This window comes from Sciurus vulgaris (assembly GCF_902686455.1).
Source record: "Sciurus vulgaris genome assembly, chromosome: 3".
NCBI lineage: Eukaryota > Metazoa > Chordata > Mammalia > Rodentia > Sciuridae > Sciurus > Sciurus vulgaris.
Genome location: NC_136463.1, coordinates 103,088,171 through 103,106,409, shown reverse-complemented (window position 1 = coordinate 103,106,409; position 18,239 = coordinate 103,088,171). Strand labels below are relative to the sequence as shown.

Sequence of the window (18,239 nt, the reverse complement as noted above, 5' to 3'; positions counted from 1 at the left end):
ACTCAAGATTATACTATCCCAGTTTTCTAAGTATATATCTCCATAAATAGAAGAGGTTCTTTCTGTCAAACAGTTAACAGTAAAGCTTGTTTATTCCTCGAGGGATTTTAGAATGGTTTTTAAGCGTAGTCTTGGTGTGTGATCACTTTACTTTGTGAAGGCTGTATACACATTGAATCTTTTGTACCTTTGGAGGCTACACAGGTTTTTTGTGTTTATCTCCTTACACTCTACAGTATGAAGTTTCTTTTTAAATTAAGATGAAATGTGTATTTAAAAATCACTTTATATCTCCATGGCTTTTTTCCAGCCTTATGCCCTCCATTCCTAGATGGTTTACGTGAGACCCATTTATTTTCCTTTCCTTTAGCTCATTTTCTTTTTTAGAAAAGAGAAACTTTTTCCTGAGTTATCATACTCTTTCCAGTGTTGTTTTTCTGTGAAGTGGCAGTCTCTGTACCTTCTTCCCTTGTGCTCTATTATTTAGGGTGTGTTACCTCAGATTAAGACTCCTTCATAAAACATCTGGCTGCTACTCCACATATTTTTATTCCTTCTGGCCAAAAGCACCTGAGTATTAAAGGACTGAAGACAGCAGTTGCTAAAACAAAAGAAAAGGAAGAAAGGCAAGAAAAGAACAACAAAATCTTTCTTTGGGTGGAAGTGGCAGTAGCAAATGGTTTGAGCCTTTCTTTAAAAAATGCTTTTATTAGTTGTTGATGAACGACTGAGAATGGGGTGCTGAGAATCGAACCCAGTGTCTCACACATGCTAGGCAAGCACTCTACCCCTGAGCCACAACCCCAGCCCCATGGTTTGAGCCTTTGAAGGATTAAATAATAGGTTCATAGCTCCTTATCAGTGTTATCAGAGGCTTTTCTTATTCTTTATGTATATTTCTTAACTATGGTTTTTTCAAGTCTGATTGCCTTGTGTATCTTCATTTATTGGGAGAGAACAAAAGGATAGATAGAGTAGTAAGTTTACCATCAAGCTACCTCTTCCCCTCTGGAACAGTTCTTGTTTTTTCTTTTTTTTTTTTTGTTTTCCTTTTTCTTTTATCCTCATATTGCCAACTTCTATCAATACTATCCACCACAAAACATCTTTTTACTTCCTTTTCTTTCTTTCCATTTTCAAATGTAGACTCTAAATTCTTACTTTCAGTACCTGCCTGTATAATTGACTTAGAACTCCTCCTTAATAGAAAATAAATGTAGAATACCCTTGTCTGTGAACACTACCTCCTTCTTTTTTAATTCTTATGCTAGCACTATACTTTTGACTGTATAAAAATATGCGATATTTTGTTCTCTTTCCTTCCTCCTAGTCCACTTTATTAATCTTTCCTGTCCTCCTTCCTATACGAGCCATAATCTCATTTTGATCACTTAAGTTATTTCCTTTATATCATGACTTATTAATAGCTGTTAGGAGAATCATCTGGTGAGGTATATAATTTTATATTTATAGACCTCATTACACCTTTTAAAAATGTTATTATAGAATATTTCAGCTTCATACATAGGAGAGAATACTATAATCAGACCCAATCTTCTCACTTCTTCAGATATCATGTCAGTGTTCCTATTTGGGGATAGGTAGTCCTTTTCAAATAGCATTAAGGAAGTATAATTACCCAGCTATCCCACTCCTTGGCCTATACCCAAAGGACTTAATATCAGTATACTACAGAGATACAGCCACATCAATGTTCATTGCTGTTCAATTCACCATAGCCAGATTGTGGAACCAACCTAGATGTCCTTCAATTGATGAATGGATAAAGAAGCTGTGGCATATATATATACAATGGAATATTACTCCGCCATAAAGAATGATAAAATTATGGCATTTGCAGGCAAATGGATGAAATTGGAGAATATCATGCTAAGTGAGATAAGCCAATCTCAAAAAGCCAAAGGACGAATGATATCGCTAATAAGTGGAGGATGACACATAATGGGGGGGAGGGAAGGGTTAGTGTTGGGGTTAGAGTTAGGGTTAGGGAGGGGGGCAAGTATGGAGGAAGGAAGTACTGTATAGAGGGTAAAGAGGGGTGGGAGGGTTGGGGGGAAGGGAAAAATAACAGAATGAATCAAACAACATTACTCTATGTAAATTTATGATTACACAAATGGTATGCCTTTACTCCATGTACAAACAGAGAAACAACATGTATCCCATTTGTTTACAATAAAAAAAAAGGAAGTATAATTTATTTACCACAGGGTTTACTTATTTAAACTATATGATTCATTGATATTTTTATATATTCATAGTTATATATTTGTCACCAGTTTCACAGTCCCGTACACTTTATCAATCACCCCATATCCCCATTTCCTCCTGAGCACTAAGAAACCATTAATCAACTTTATATCTCTAGTAATTCACCTATACTAGACATTTTATGTAAATTAAATTGTATAACATAGAGTTTTTTTATGGCTAGTTTATTTCACTTGTTATATATAACAATTCTTTTTGTTTTACTTTTTATTGCTGAATAATATTCTCTTGTATGGGTAAGCCACAATTTGTTCATGCGGTAGGTTTTGGACAGTTGAATTATTTACATTTTAAAACTTAAGAATAATACCGTAAACATTCATGTATGCTTATGTGGATATGTTTTCATGTCTGTTTAAATTTTTTTAATTTTCCTGTTTCTTATTAACACTTATTAATTGTACATATTAATGGGATTCAGTGTAATATCTGTTCATGAATATTAGCACACACTGATCAAATCCAGCCATCCTTTTTTACCCACAAAACCCCTTTTCAATTTCTGGTAATCACTATTCTGCTTTCAGACTGACATTTTTAGCTTCCACATGTGAGACAGAACATGTAGTATTTGTCTTTCTGTATCAGTCTTTTTTCACTTAATGTCCTCCAGTTCTATCCATTATGATGCAAATAACAAGATTTCAGTTTTCTTTATGGCTAATACTCCACTGTGTATGTATACTGCATTTTCTTTATGTATTCCTCTATTGATTAGTACCCATTCTGACTCTATAACTTAGCTATTGTGAAGAGTACTGCAGTCAACATGGGCATGTAGGTATCTGTGTGGTATGCTGATTTTATTTCCTTTGGAGATGGACATACCCTAAAGTAGGATTGCTGGCTCATATGGTAATTCTTTTTAATTTTTTGAGATACCTCCATACTGTTCCATAGTCATTTCTCTTTTGGTACTTAGATCTTTTGAAAGGTGGCTGAAGTTCAGTTTTAAAAGTAGAGTTAGGAATGACAGTTTTTGCCCATCTATATTACTTAAGAAGAGAGCATAAACTATTGTGCTTTGGGTATTTTGTATAGTTTGAATGTGTACCACCTTTGTAGAAATCTTTCCTTCATCTAAGAAAACTTTCTATGTCTTTACAAGTAGTACATATTAGTTATCTTTGGTTTCTACTATTCATTGACAGTAAATTTGATTCCTCATTTCTTCTTAAGGAAAAACATCATAAATACAAATATTTCTAAAAGTATCACTATAAAAAAGCCAAAAGAAGAGTAACTTACCAATATCATGCTGCATTCCCACCCATTTCCTCTTTTATCCTTGATTCCATCTTCCTATCACAGTAACTTAACTTTGTAGGTAGTTTAACAAATGGAACTTTGCTCAGTTTATAAACATCAGTATGCTTCTTGAATCTTTGTTATATAAGACCATGAAGAAGATGTTTATGTTTTTATGAATGGTAGTAAATCTCACTGCATTTTATTATCTCAATTATGTATCTGAACTTTTCATAGAATGTATAGAATTCCTTATTGAAACACTTGATGTTATTGTGGCATATAGCTAGCTATTCAGTAATAGTCATGAATTTTTATTTAGCCATCATCGTAGGTCTTGGAGTGTTACACATCTGAGAGTACCGTTGGAAGAAGGCACAGCATCACCAAGCCTAACAGTGCCTAGAAGGGGATTATTTAGTTTCCATTAAATTTTTTTAAATGCTTAACTATCTATACAGAATAAGTATTGCTAAAGTATAGATTAAAATACACTTGTAGCTCTAACATGGGTGTAATGTTTTTATAAATAGGCATCTTACAGGGATTTCTGTTTCCTTTTAAGGACATTTTGGAACTCTTAGAAAAAAGAGTGAAGTCACGATTTTCTCATCGGCAGATACATTTAATGAATTCATTTGGTTTTCCACAGTATGTAAAAATATTTAAAGAACAGTTATTACTACCTGAAGAATTTTCAGATAAGCATTTTGCTGAGAAGTGGAATGAGAATGTTCAGGTAACTTAAAAGCAGTAATGTTAAAATAATTTGTATGTCTTGGTATATGAATAGTAATGTCAAAATAGTTTATGTGTCTTGGTATATGATTTAAAGCAATTAAAATTACAAATTTTAAAAATTTATAAATTAACACAGAGCTTCTAATGCTACTTTGATGACTGGAAGAATGGAAATTATATGCATTCTTTTCTTCTCATGAAAAGCAATTGAAATGTCATCGTCTCCTGCATTCATTCCTGTTTTGCAAAAGAATTGCACATTTGAGCTTTAGCACTTAATGTCAGTAGTTAGTTTCAAGTTAACTTTCAGTCAAGTTTTTGTTTCATCTCTATCTTGGTGTGTTTTAAACAATTTTATTAGTGAATTTACGTAATTAAATATTTAGTCTCCATATTATACAACTTTAGCAAAATACTGTGTTCATATTCCTTCGTATTCTATGCTAATGTGTTTGTTTCAAATTTTCATATACAACTTCAATTTTTGTCTCATTGGATTATTAAGAAGCAATCCAAGCTGATTTACCTCTCTTCTACACTGGTAAATTTCTTCGTAGGGTCCTTGGAACCCTGAGCATCTTTGATACAAAGGTCCAGGTGTTGTTTTAACACCTTGTTGAACCTTATAAACTCTAAATTTGCCTGTGCTTAAACTGAATAGCCTCACTTAGTTAAACCATTGTTATATCATCTTAAGACTATCATCAGTTTAATTTTATGTCGACTAGAAGTTTCAGTTACCTGAGAGAAGAGAAGGGAGTGTGTTAAGTGGCTGTTTAAAACCATAAAAAAAAATTGTTATTTTTAATAATTTCTTCATGGTACAATCTTTGGAAAGTATACATCCAATAAGAGTGGAAAATATTAGAGACCTTGGTTCTAAAAGAATTGGGAAAAATTGATCTATAATTCTAAATTCAACTGAATAATGACAACTAGGTTTCTGATTAGAATTATGCTTTCTGTATTCATTAGCTCTGAAAATATTGGTTCATGGTAAAGCAATTATTTTAGATAATATTTCTTTTACTGTAGTCTTAAATTTCAGTGCCATAGTTAAGAATTTTATATTTATTTGCTCTTAAAGTTCACTACAAAATTTAATTATTATAGAAAAGTACATGGTAAAAAGTAGAAATTTCCTTTCTATCCCTGTCTGGTTTTTTACTATAGTATATTTATAACATTGTAGACTTTATTAAAAGGTTCAAACCTTATTTTACTTATTCAAACTTTGTTCCCATTCATAATTCCCCACTAGTTTTCCTGATGCAGCTATACATAATTGTATGTAGAATTGCTGATTTTATTCTTAAAATTCAACATTGTGGCTTGATAAATTATGTGGGTCCAACTCTCCATTCCACTTTAATCTTGCCTGGAACTCATATCATTCTGTTAAATTAGCTCAGGCAGTGTTGATACTGTTTCTAATTGTAGGATATAATTCTACAGGAACCTTTATTTTAGGTACTCCCACATTGTTGTTTGGTCTGGAATAAATCCAACATTTGGATCTCCAGCCTTTAAAGTCATTTTTCAGGTTCTCATAGACTTTCATTTTCTACAACTTCTGAATTGTTTGTCTTCTTCCAGCAATGTGTTTTTTAAAAGAAAATACTTTCATAGTATTTAAATATGTGTGTGATTTCCCAGGTTTTCCTTTGGTGATTGTGTAACCTAAACTTCACCGTATGTATCCTCACCCACCCATCTTTCTGTCTTTCCTAGCTACTTTACATTCTGAGTGTCTTGAAGTGGATGCAGTCTGACCTGTGTCTGTGGTTTCTGAGTCCTCAGATTCAACCACAGACAGAAAAGTTTGAAGTTGGGGGAATCGCACTTATACTGCACATGTACAGAACTTTATTTCTTGTTAGCTAAACAATGCAGTATGAAAAATATTTACATAGCATTTACATTATATTGAATACTGTAAGTAATCTAGAGATGACTTAAAGTATACAGGAATGTACGTAGATAATATACAAGTATTTACCATTTTATATGAGAAACCTGAGCATCCTTCTATTTTGTTTGTCTGTGGGATGTCCTTAACCCAGTCTCCTGCAGATATGAAGGGAGGACTGAGTATAAACAAGGAGGAGGAGGATGGCGGTTACTGGCGAAGCCCATCTCCAGATGCCTTTGAAAATAGTAACCATGTGGTAGTAGGGTTACTTAATCCTAGTTTTTTGGTCTTTTGTTGCAGACCCTGTATTCCCAAAACTTAGGGGTCTTTGGTAGGTACCATTGTCTTACCTTTTTGAAATTCTTGCATTTTAGTCTCATAAAATAGAACTAGCACCACTAGAGGTGTGTTTTTTTGTAATTATTGATGAGTATTAGTTGTACGTTTTGTGTTTCATAATTCTAATTTTTTTCCCATACTTCAATCCTCTTGTGCCATTTTCATTTGATATACTAATAAATTTCCCTAGAAAAAAATCTCTCAACACCATAGCCAGAGTCCCTGTGGGGCTGGCAGTAGGGAAGGCTACATTAGGGGAACTTTCCTTTCTGTCACTGGTGACTGTCTACTAGGTTTTTAAATTACAAGTTTAAATTAAAAGAAATATATAATAAATATTTCTTAAATAATAAAGAAATATTTTCAGTATGAGATTAAACTTAAGCATACTGCTTAATTTAAAGGTTCCTTTTATTGCTTCCTCAAGTGAATCATTAAGTCAGTAGAGTAGACTACATCTCAGCATGGCAATGTAAGAGGAATTCCTAGGAAAGAGCATTTAAAAGAACTACAGTTCTTCTCAAGGGAAATTCCCCAAAATACTATAGCTACGTTTAAGTGGTTGTTGATAATAGCCTTATCTTCAAATAATTTGTTGTTTGAATAAAGATTGGATTTAGAAAATTAAAATATGAAAAGTTAAGCTTTTTTTTTTTTTTCCTTGCAGTGGCTCACATATAGATGTTGTAAACTTCTTTTAAAAACAGAATAATTATGGAAAGAAGATGATAGCTTTCAAAAAGGAGAGTTTAGAATACGAGCACTAAAATTATAGAGGCAAAATTTGGAAGGCAGAGTACAGATAACCCTTTGAAAAAACTTCAAAAAAAAGGCAAATATGCTTTTTTTAAAATAATTGAATTTTTACAAAGTGTCTTCCATCAGTTATGTTTGTCTCAGATGATTTTTTTTTTAGTTTTTCTAAGTGTTCTAATTGTACTACATCAACCGTATAAGTGATTCAATAAGAAGAAAAATTCCAGAAGCCAAGACTATACATTGCCTATTCTAATTAGCTACTTATTTCTTAAATTTTTAACATATACTCAATTCTGAAGATTGTGGGGAAAAAACTAAAAATTTTACATACATATATATGTAATATGTATACACACATATAATACATATATAGCTATTTTATGTTTATCCTTCATACTTCCAAAAGATATTTGGTCTTATGTATGGAAGATCTGTAAGAACAAGAACCCCCTTGAAAAAGAAAAATTATAAACATAAACAACTGAAAGGGAATGGGAGCTTTAACTACTATAATCCCTTCACTAAAGGCATGAAATTTCATTTTAGTTGACTAGAACTTATTCTTAATGTCTGAATCTTCTTACAGTGGAAAAGTAAAAACATGCAGTTAAAACTCTAACAAACAATTTTCTGCCCCACCTTTTAATATAAGAAGGAAAAATCCTTATTCCAACGCACACGATTTCTTGAAAAAAATTGCCAATCTTCCCTACACCCTTATCTCTTCCACCTCTGAGGCTGCTCTCTTTCCATCCCATTTTTTCTTCAGTGCCAACTGTTCTACACCTTCCACTGAATCCTACTTCATGAAGTTGCTTGACTTCTTTTAAGTTCCATGCACAGAAGCACTGTTGGTCTTCAAATTTCTAAAACCATTAGCCTCTTCTCAAAAATACAACTCAATTTGATTTTGTAAAATAGTTTACATTATGAATCACCACTTCACTCTCAAAGTTTTCTTCCTGTTTTTTAGATCACTGTTTTTCTGGGTTCTCTTACACTCCTTAGTAAGTATCTCACTTTTTTGCTCTCTTTTTCATCAGCTACTTACATTGATTACATCTCACTATATTCACAGGCACTTCTGTCCCCCATAGCTCATCTTTGATTTTTTTCTTCCTCCCTTCAAACCTTTCCTTCTCTTCTTTCCAGTTGATTCTCCATAAGAGCATGTCTTCTGGAAATGTCATAATTCTCTTTTTCCTTTATACCACTTTGTTAAGCCTCTTTGCATCAGGTATGGACATTTGCAGTTGCCTCTAATTAGACATTTTTCTTTTTTTCTTTCCTTACTATCCATTTACAAATAACTGAAACTTAGGGGTATGGGATAACACATTTTCTGTCAAAGTGCTGTAATCTTTTTGCATTACTAATGCTGTCCCTGTAACTGGAGTTCTCTTTCCTATATGGTCTCCTCTGTTGAGTAAGCATGATTATAGTACTTTTTCCTTGTTTTCCCAAGTACAGTAACTATTATTCTCTCATTTTGTACTGAATTTTGTTCACTCCACTAGTATGACTATATAGTTCCCCTTATTAGATTAGAATTTGGGGAGGGGAGCAAGGATTGTTTTCTTCTTGTGTTTCTTGAGGTGGTTTCAAGGGATAAGAAAATCAGTAGGATGGAAATTTGATTTAGATTGTACTGTTTTACAACTAATGTCTAAAAGTGAATAAACATCAAATAGTTACTGTTACCTCGACAAATGAGGCAAAGGATTGTATTTAGTTTTAAAATGACTTCATCATGCCTTAATTTTAATATTTTTTTTCCTTAGTGTCTCTCAGAAGATAGAAGTGTGAGAGAAGTTCTACAAAGACATTTTAATATCAGCAAAAACCTGCGGTCCTTACATACTCTATTGGTTTGTGTGTTTTTTAAATGTGTTTTAAATGATACATAAATATTATATGTATTAATGGGGTTATCTTATAAAGTTTTGATAACATGTATAAATTGTGTCATGTTACTATTCTCTTAAACATTATCTCCTCAATTATCATTTTGTTGAAAACTTTCAAAATAATAATTCTAGCTTTTTGAATGTAACAAACATTATTACCATTGTAGTCACCCTACAGAGCATGGCACACCAGACCTTTTTGCTCCTATTTAACTGTAACTTAGTACCCATTAAACAACCTCCCCCTCCCCTCTACTTCTTCCAGTCTCTGGTAACCACCATTTTACTCTCCAGTTCTATAAGATCAACTTTTTTACACTCCAAATGAGTAAGATTGTGCCTGGCTTATTTCACTTAACCTAGTCATCTCCAGTTCCTTCCTTGCTTTTATGACATTTTATAGTTTCCATTGTGTGTAAGTAACAGATTTTTTGTATACATTCAACAATTAATGGACCCTTTTAGATTGTTTCCATTTCTTGGCTATTGTGAGCAATACTGTAATAAAAATAGAAGTTCAGATGTCTGTTCAACATACTGATTTCATTTCCTTTGAACATATACTCAGTAGTGGAATTGCTAGATCATATAGTATTTTTAATGTTTTGAAGCACCTCTGTGCTGGTTTTCATAAATGCTGTTTAATTTGCATTCCACCAGCAATGTATGAAAGTTGTAATTTAAATTTAGACGGGATTTAGTTAAGCCTATATAAATAAATTTTTGGACAATTGACGTTTTTACTACATTCAGTGTTCTAGTCCCTAAATGGGGTGCTTTCATCAGCATTTTCTAATTCCACAAAACAAATCCTATACATATTTAAAGCATTTAATACCTAAGTGTTTACTTTGCTTTGGAGCTGTTGTAAATGATAGATTTAAATTTTGGTTTCAGCTTGTTTATTTATCGTTAGTGTATAGAAATGTGACATATATAATATTCAATAGTATATATGTATAAATGTTGATCTATGATCTTGCTGAGTCTAACTTACTCTAGGGAGTTTTTAAAAAATGGTTCCTTGGGATTTTGTATGCAATCACTTTCCATAAATAGAGACAGTTTTTATTTTTTCTTTTTCAATTTGTATGATTTTTATTTCTTTTCTTGCCATATTGCAGTTGTTAGAACTCCTACCATTGTGTTAAGAGTAGTGAGAGTAGACATCCTTCCTTATTCCCAGTTTTAAGAATAAAACATTCAGTCTTTTACTATTATATGTGATGTTAGCTATGTTTTTAAATACATGCTCACTATCAAATTTAGTTAATCTATAATCCTTATTTGCTAAGAGTTTTATGAATGGATCTTGGATTTTGTCAAATGGTGGATTAGATGATATTGATCATACAGTTTCTCTTTAGCTATTGGTACATTAGATTACATTGTTGTTGTTTTTTTTTTAATGTTGAACCAGTTTATATACCTGGCATAAATTCGATTTGGTTATGGTCTTTCACTAAAGTGTATTGTGTCTTAACCTTAAACAAGGTCATTATCAGTACACAACTACTTAATTGTTCTGAAAGTTAAAGAACTTATTTCACTGAGAGTATTTGTGAAATACTCTGCTATTTCTGGAAAATTATCTACAGCAGATCCTTTTAAGGAGAAAATTATTTTCTCGGTCACTTTCAATAATAATAGAATAATAATAACAGCAGCAACCATTTATTGCTTAGCACATCTACCAGGTAATACTATTGCTTTTCCTACATTATGTCTAAATTTTATAATAATCTTATTCTTTATCCTTAGATGTTTATTTTTGCCTTTAAAGAAATTGAGGCTCCAAGAGTTTAAACAGCTTGCCCACAGCTAGTAGGTGGCAAAGTCAGAACTTAACCCAAGGCTCTCTGGCTATAAACTTGTATCTTTTATTATGTGGTTCTGCCATGTTTATTTATAATTTCTCCCTTCCCATTCCTGTTTTTATTCACAAAATTTTTCTTTTTTCCTATAAATTTTCCCCATTTGGTTAATTCCCCTGTCATTTTTAGCAATGGGGCTATAATGAAGAAATTTGTGGCTATGTAGGTATTAGATATAGATGGATGGATGGATAGATACCTCATTATGGGAAAATATTTCTGCCCCAGTATTGTCAACATCAACCATTGTTCTGCCAGTTTCCTATTATCTATTTTTAATTCATAATAATGCATGTGAGGTGCTTCTGATATGGTTAGATCATCATTTTATTGATTATCTCTTGTCTTAACTGCAAGCCCTTTTTGTATTATGGATCTACAGTGTCTCTAGTAACTAGGGAAATGCAGGTAAAGGCTACAAGTAAATTTTCTTTTTTGCCATTCTGGTGAGTGTTAAAGCAATAGTGTTGGTGATTATTAAAACTTATTGTTGCTTGTAATGTATCGGGTGCTTTGGAAAACATTTGGCAAATTAGGTTCTTGGGGAAACTCAGATGCATAAGGAGATGTATAAGATTGTTTATTGCAGCCTTAGATGTCCATCAATAGGAAATGAATAATTGTAGGCATATACTTGGAATATAAAGAAAAATTACTAGAATTGACACCTTGACATGGATAAATTTTCATAATTAAATGTTCATTGGAAAGTGAGTTTTGAAAGTACACATTATTTACATAAAATTTGAAAATGATGCTTGTCTGGGGAATACACATGCATATAGTATGGGTATAAAGATATATGTGGATATTTTATGTGGTGAAGGTCAGAGAGTCAGGAGGAGACAGAGGCTTCAGCTCTGTAAAATTATATTTCTTGAAGTGGGAAAGTAGTCTTAGGTCTTACATTATTCTCTGTTGCTTCTTTGTATATTAAAACATATTTCAGGGGCTAAGGTTGTAGCTTAGTGGTATAAAACACTTGCCTAGCACATGTGAGGCAGTAGGTTTGATCCTGAGCACCACATAAAAATAAACAAATAAAGGTATTGTGTTTAAAAAAAAAATGACACTTCATAACAAAGGCAGTGGGCGAACTGGAGAGAAAGGGAAGGAGATATTGGTGGCCTGGGTTCCACCCAGTAGGAGAATGAACTGCAGGGATTGCTTATCTCTGTTTAAACTAAGATACTTATACCATGGTTATGGTGAATGTGAAAGTTTCTAGCCTAAGTATGTCTGAAATATTGCATGGTACATACTTACACGATGAAACTATTCATCATTGATTTGATATACAAATTTAACCTTAGGTTGAAGTTTCTTTCTTTCTTTCTTTTTCTTTTTTTTTTTTTTTTGCAGTACTAGAGGTTGAACACAGGGTGCTCTATCACTTAACTACATCCTTAGTCCTTTTTATTTTTTATTTTGAGACATGGTCTAAGTTGCCCAGGCTGACCTCAAACTTGCAATACTTCTGCCCTCAGCCTCCAGAGTCACTGAGATTACTTGCGTGTCACCATGCCTAACTATGTTGTGTATTTTTATATGCTAAATCTGCTAACCCTAAACATCTCAACTTTTATGAGAAAAACAAGTAATTAAAGAAAAAAAAAATAGGTATTAGGGAACTTTAGTCCAGGATTTGTGTTCATTTGGGGGAAGTTAAATGAAAATTACATGAGAATTGGACTTCATTTTCAAGCAGAGTTGTTTCTAAGGGTATACATTTTACTTTTTGTTTTGTTCTTGTTTTTATACAATCAAATATAAGACATAACTTCTATATATCTTACATTAACCTTCACTAGTTGATTGAGGGGAATTAATAAAAGGTATAGGTCTGCTTTTATGGTTTGTATTGAGGTTTTGATTAGTATTCTTATTTTGTTTCTTTTCCTTGTCCTACTTTTTAAGTGTTCTTCTTTTGAAGAGTAAGTCATAAGTGGGAGGTGGTAGGGGAATGCAGCAAACAATTTTTTATGCTTTACATTTATAAAGGTGTGTGACATTGATTGAAATACTATATTTTAATAGAGCTAACTTTGAGAATACTTGTCCAGATCTTCATGTTTACTCTCCCATAAGAATAGACTATACAAATTTAGCAGCTTTGTTCAGTAATATCTTCAAAATGCTGAAGTAATTGGTTTTCTGGTTCACGTTTCCCTAGATGCTGGCTTTAACTCGAGTAACAGTATCACATCCATTTTTGACTGCAGCAGATTTAATGGAGGCAAACCAGCTTTGTAGCATGGATTCTAAAGCAAATATTGTACATGGTGAGAAGCCTGTTTTATTAGTCATTTAGGGGTTTTTTATTGTAGTTTTTAAAAGTTTGCGTTTAAATATACTTTTCAAAATTATAATTAACATTGTTCATAGCACATTATTCACAGAATACTTTAATATCCAGACAGCCTTTAACTCAGTCCTTTTACAAGGTTATTATCACTTTAATTTGACACAGTCTGCCTCCCTTGTCACACTGGAAATCCAGATAATACTGTATTACTGAGGTTCTTATTTCACCAAGTAGCATTGAAGTACGTTCATTGGCATTTAAGTCATTTTGAGTTCATTATCCCTTTTAAAAATTCAGTGAGCATTTTTCTTTCTTGGAGGAGGGAGCATACACACAATTTTGAATATTGTTTCCAGGAGTTTGGGGATTCTCTGAATAAATCTCATTCAAGGGCCTTTTGTGATTTTAAATCTCATAATAATCACAGTTTCTATTTATTGTCTACTTTGAGTGCTTGATGTATTGTCTCATGACAACTCTTAAGTTTAGAAAGATTCTTACTGTGCAGATGCAAAAAAAACAAATCAGGGAGGTAAAATGGTTTAAGTTTATGTAGATAATAGTGATTTAAACACATCTGAAGCTAGGAGTGACCTTGCCTCCATCCTTCAAAACCATGATTTTTCACTATACTTAGGCTTTGGAGATAGTTGTCTCAATCTTACATATTATTGAACTACAACTTACAAAATGTTTCCCTTTTCCTATAGGTCTATCGGTCTTGGAAATCTGTCTTATAATAGCAATGAAACATTTGAATGACATCTATGAAGAGGAGCCCTTTAATTTTCAAATGGTCTATAATGGTGAGATGAGACTTTGGTACTTTCTTTCTTTCTCCTGATGTTTATTTGAAGATATTAATGTTTTTTTTGCTCTCTCTCCAGAATTTCAGAAGTTTGTTCAAAGAAAGGCCCATTCTGTTTATAATTTTGAGAAACCTGTTGTCATGAAGGTAAGAGTTGGTGTACTGTTGTTTTTCTGCAGACAGGTAACATTTTTTAGATACAGTTTGATATATAGACTTAATATTGCCCTTTCATCAAGTTTTAAACTTTTGGTATTTACTCTAGGATTTTTTTTCCAGACAAAAATCCAAAAATGAAATATTCAAATTACTCTGAAGGCAATCAGTTTTACAGTTTGTGGAAGTATGCTGCCCTCTGCTGTCTGTTATTAGCATTTGCGTCCTACCAATGAGCTGTTCATTATAGTCTATCAAACACATCAAATATAATACCTGTCCCTTTTCAACCTGAGTTGGCTTTATAATCTCAACAGCATAAGGAGACAAAAATGCAGACTAAGGCCATTAAGAAGCTTACAGGACAAAATCCTATTGGCTGGTGGACATATATAGAAAGTTTTATGTAGGGGGTAGGTAAGACATGAGTTTAAAATTCAGAGGCTTTATTTTAGGGTACCATTGTCCACTAGATGTGGACCAAGATTTTCTAGTTGCCATAGGAAATAAAAGATGGAACTAACTTTAATAATACAATTAATCCCATATACCAAAAAATGTCAAAATCTATAATCAAATAGGAAATTATTAATGCAATATTTTTTTGGTTTCATATTTGGAACTTGGTGTTTTGGTACATATTTGTAGCAATTCACAATTTACTAAATACCCGTTAGAAACTTGTTTAGATTCATTAAATTATTAAATTTATTAGTCATTAAAGAGTAGATTTATATTTTGAAATTATTAGAAAGTTTCAAGTTTAAATTTAATGAAACTTTTTTTTAAGCATTGGACCCCTGTATTCTTCTGCATCTGTAATAGTCTAAATTTTGTTTCTTATAGAAGTTTTAAAAAGTGAGTATAGGGCGTTGCCATTTCTTCAGAGAAAGAAGAAAAGTATTTAGCATGCTGCAAGTCTGAATTTTTTCTAACTCCATATCTAATAGTTGTGGTTGTGAACATTGTGAAAAGTAGAAATGTTACCAGAGCATTTGAATTGTTATGGATAATTTACAGCAGCTCATTTCTATGTTTTAAATAAGGTTGTATTTTGCTGCTTAGAAAAATCATAAATTTCAGTTTTGTTCAGTCCCAACATCTGAGACATCCAGTATTTTCTCATTTTTAGAAATAAAAGGTGCCCGAATTTTTTCTCTTTTCATCAGAAGAATTTTATGATAGAGAATATATTTCCATGATATTTTTAACTGTATGATGCTCAAGAATCTAATTTGGTGTTTACCTATTTAATGATTAGCACAACATAATTTAATGGGTTTTTAATACAAGTTTAGAAAAGACAGTAATATATGAATGTTAGAAGCAAGAGAAAGCAGACAGTGAAGAGCTCCATAAAGGTCAGGAAGATGACTTTGGAAGAGAACTTACTGACATGTGTGACAGTCTCATTGACACTCTTTAAAGACTGTCCATGTCTGTATCATTCTACAGAATCTTAAATTATAGGTACAGCTAAATAGTCCTGGTATACTCATAGGACTTTCCTGCCTCCTGCTTTATTACAGTTGTGGTTAACTTTTATACAACAAAGTCTTACAGATGCAAAAATAAAATACAAATGCAAATTTGAGTAAGCTAGGTAATCAAGTTTTATCATATTCTTACGCTTTTATAGATAAGAGAACTGGAAACCCCTTGTTAATTAAAATACCAGAGGAAGGGGTATGGAAGTAGCTCAATGATATAAGAGTGGGTTAGCATGTGTAAGGCCCGCTGTTCAATCTCTAGCACCAAAAAAAAAAAAAAAAAGCACAGAAGGAACTATTACATAGAATGAGGTTAGGAACAAAACCATATTGTGAACACTGAGTTAAAATTTGCCTTGTTTACACCCAAAACCATAGGGACAGATAACTCCATTGTCACACTATTCATCATGGTAATACGAAGTTTTATGGAGTTGATAATAACTTTGTTTTTTGTTAATGCTTTTGATTTTTCATTCCCTGGTGTTGGTGTTTTTTTTCTGGCACTTGATCCCATGATGCACCAAACCCTGTTTTGTGGGCTAAATTTTGTTACTTTCTTCCCTTGTTCAACCTAAACTATTTGTTTCATCTTTCAGGCATTTGAACACTTACAACAATTAGAATTAATAAAGCCTTTGGAAAGAACTTCAGCAAATTCACAGAGAGAATACCAGCTGATGAAATTGCTTTTGGATAATACTCAAATTATGAATGCTCTGCAGAAATACCCCAACTGTCCTACAGATGTTAGGCAGTGGGCAACATCCTCACTAAGCTGGTTATGAATATGGCCAGCGATTAGTTTCAGCATTTCAGGCATACTTCTCCAAAGAACTGAAAGCTATTGTCCTTTTAACAAGAAAGGTTATTATGTTCCTTTATAAACATTTTTGTATTTATGGACAACTGTTGAATGTGTCATGTCTTGACTGTGTCCTGCCTTTGAATCATGAATATTTTTGTGATTTATAATTCCAGCAATCCATTTAGATTGTCCTGTAAGCAGTACAAAAGAATAAAATGTGACTACTATAAGGATCAGACCAGATGGTTATTTAACATTTGTTAAGTAGCTGTGGTTCATTTGAAGAGTTCATTCCTGCCAAGTAGCCTAATATTTTTACAAATTTTAAAAGCAGTAAAGAAACATAAGAATTGATGTTTAATAAGCCACCTTTTTGGATCCAGTAGGAGTGCTGCATTTTTTTTTTTTTTTTTCTGTACATGTGCAAATTTTGGATTCCATCCAGACCCCAGGTCCTCTAGTTCAGGAAACTGACAAGTTTACCCAGAGAATGATTCACATGGAAGAAAAAAGCCAAGGACCTTGAACATTTCTTTTCTCAACTTCTAAAAATGAGGTACCGTCTACATCAGAATTCTTCGTAGGAGTTTTTTTAATGTACAATCTTGGACCTGCTATAGTCCAAGGGAATAAGAATCTGCCTGTTGAACAAGTGCCTTCAGAGATTTCTGGAAAATTACTCTTAGAAATATTGGACAGTTTTTGGCAGCTGTTAGCTGAATATTTATTTCAAAAAGTAGAATGTCAGTCAAATTATTGCCTTATAGATTTAAGAATCCAGGAACTAACACAGATTTATATTTAAAATGAAATGTAATAAGCACTCAGTATTAGTAATTTCATTTGTTCAAAAATGTTTGATTCTATAACTTGTCATGGGAAAATATTTGTAAAAGACATTCCCTATCCTTTTGCAGTATATAACCATTTAACTGTTAGAAGCCCTATGGAGATTCAGGTACTGTTATTTACAGAATAGGAAACTGACAATAGTGGCAGTGTCCAGAATCATACAGGTTGGGAATAGCTGGCAGATCCTGGAGTTCAGCTCAGATTCTGATTGACACCAATGCCCATTTTACAGCAGGTTCCTTAGCCAGTTGTTAAAAGTATGCTCTAATGAACAGTTTCTCTGGATTTTAGGAAGAGTGGAATATATGATTTTGTTTTATGGATAAAAGTTAGCACTTCTGTAGTTATAACCTCTTCTTTACATACACAGACTTTCCCCTTAAGGTCTTCAGATCTCTCATTTACTTTTCAGCAATGTCTAATTAAGACTAAGGCTTGCATACTGGTTCTGTGTCATAGTCTGTGCATTTTTAGAGGCTCTTTTGCCAAAATACTTAAAACATAGTAGCCTTACTTTTTAACTATGTTAAGAAAGTACTGTCCACCTTAAAGAGTGAGCCTAATGAAAAGATGTGAGCATTGCTAATTTTTATTAGGTTATAATGCCACTTGAAAGCTGAGAGCCCTCATGTGCTTTCCTGGCTATATAAAAACTACATCATCAACAAGGTACAGGTTAAAAACTAGGATGCAATCAGTGATTGCAGTAAAATACAACAGTTATAAAGCTAATGGCAGGGGGCGGTGG

General features: G+C 32.7%; 1 protein-coding gene across 6 annotated transcripts in view; it reads left to right on the top strand.

Annotated features, from left to right (window-relative positions):
• The window catches only part of ORC4 (origin recognition complex subunit 4), a 125,200-nt gene extending 108,179 nt beyond the window's left edge, over positions 1–17,021 (top strand). For all 6 annotated transcript variants that reach the window (XM_079132475.1, XM_079132473.1, XM_079132476.1 and 3 more), the window contains 6 exons: positions 4,106–4,279; positions 9,073–9,159; positions 13,246–13,354; positions 14,088–14,183; positions 14,265–14,332; positions 16,431–17,021. In XM_079132475.1, the coding sequence (XP_078988601.1) occupies positions 4,106–4,279; positions 9,073–9,159; positions 13,246–13,354; positions 14,088–14,183; positions 14,265–14,332; positions 16,431–16,619 (723 nt within the window). In that variant the 3' untranslated portion in view covers positions 16,620–17,021. The remainder of the gene's footprint in view (positions 1–4,105; positions 4,280–9,072; positions 9,160–13,245; positions 13,355–14,087; positions 14,184–14,264; positions 14,333–16,430) is intronic.
• The last annotated feature ends 1,218 nt before the right edge of the window (positions 17,022–18,239 follow it).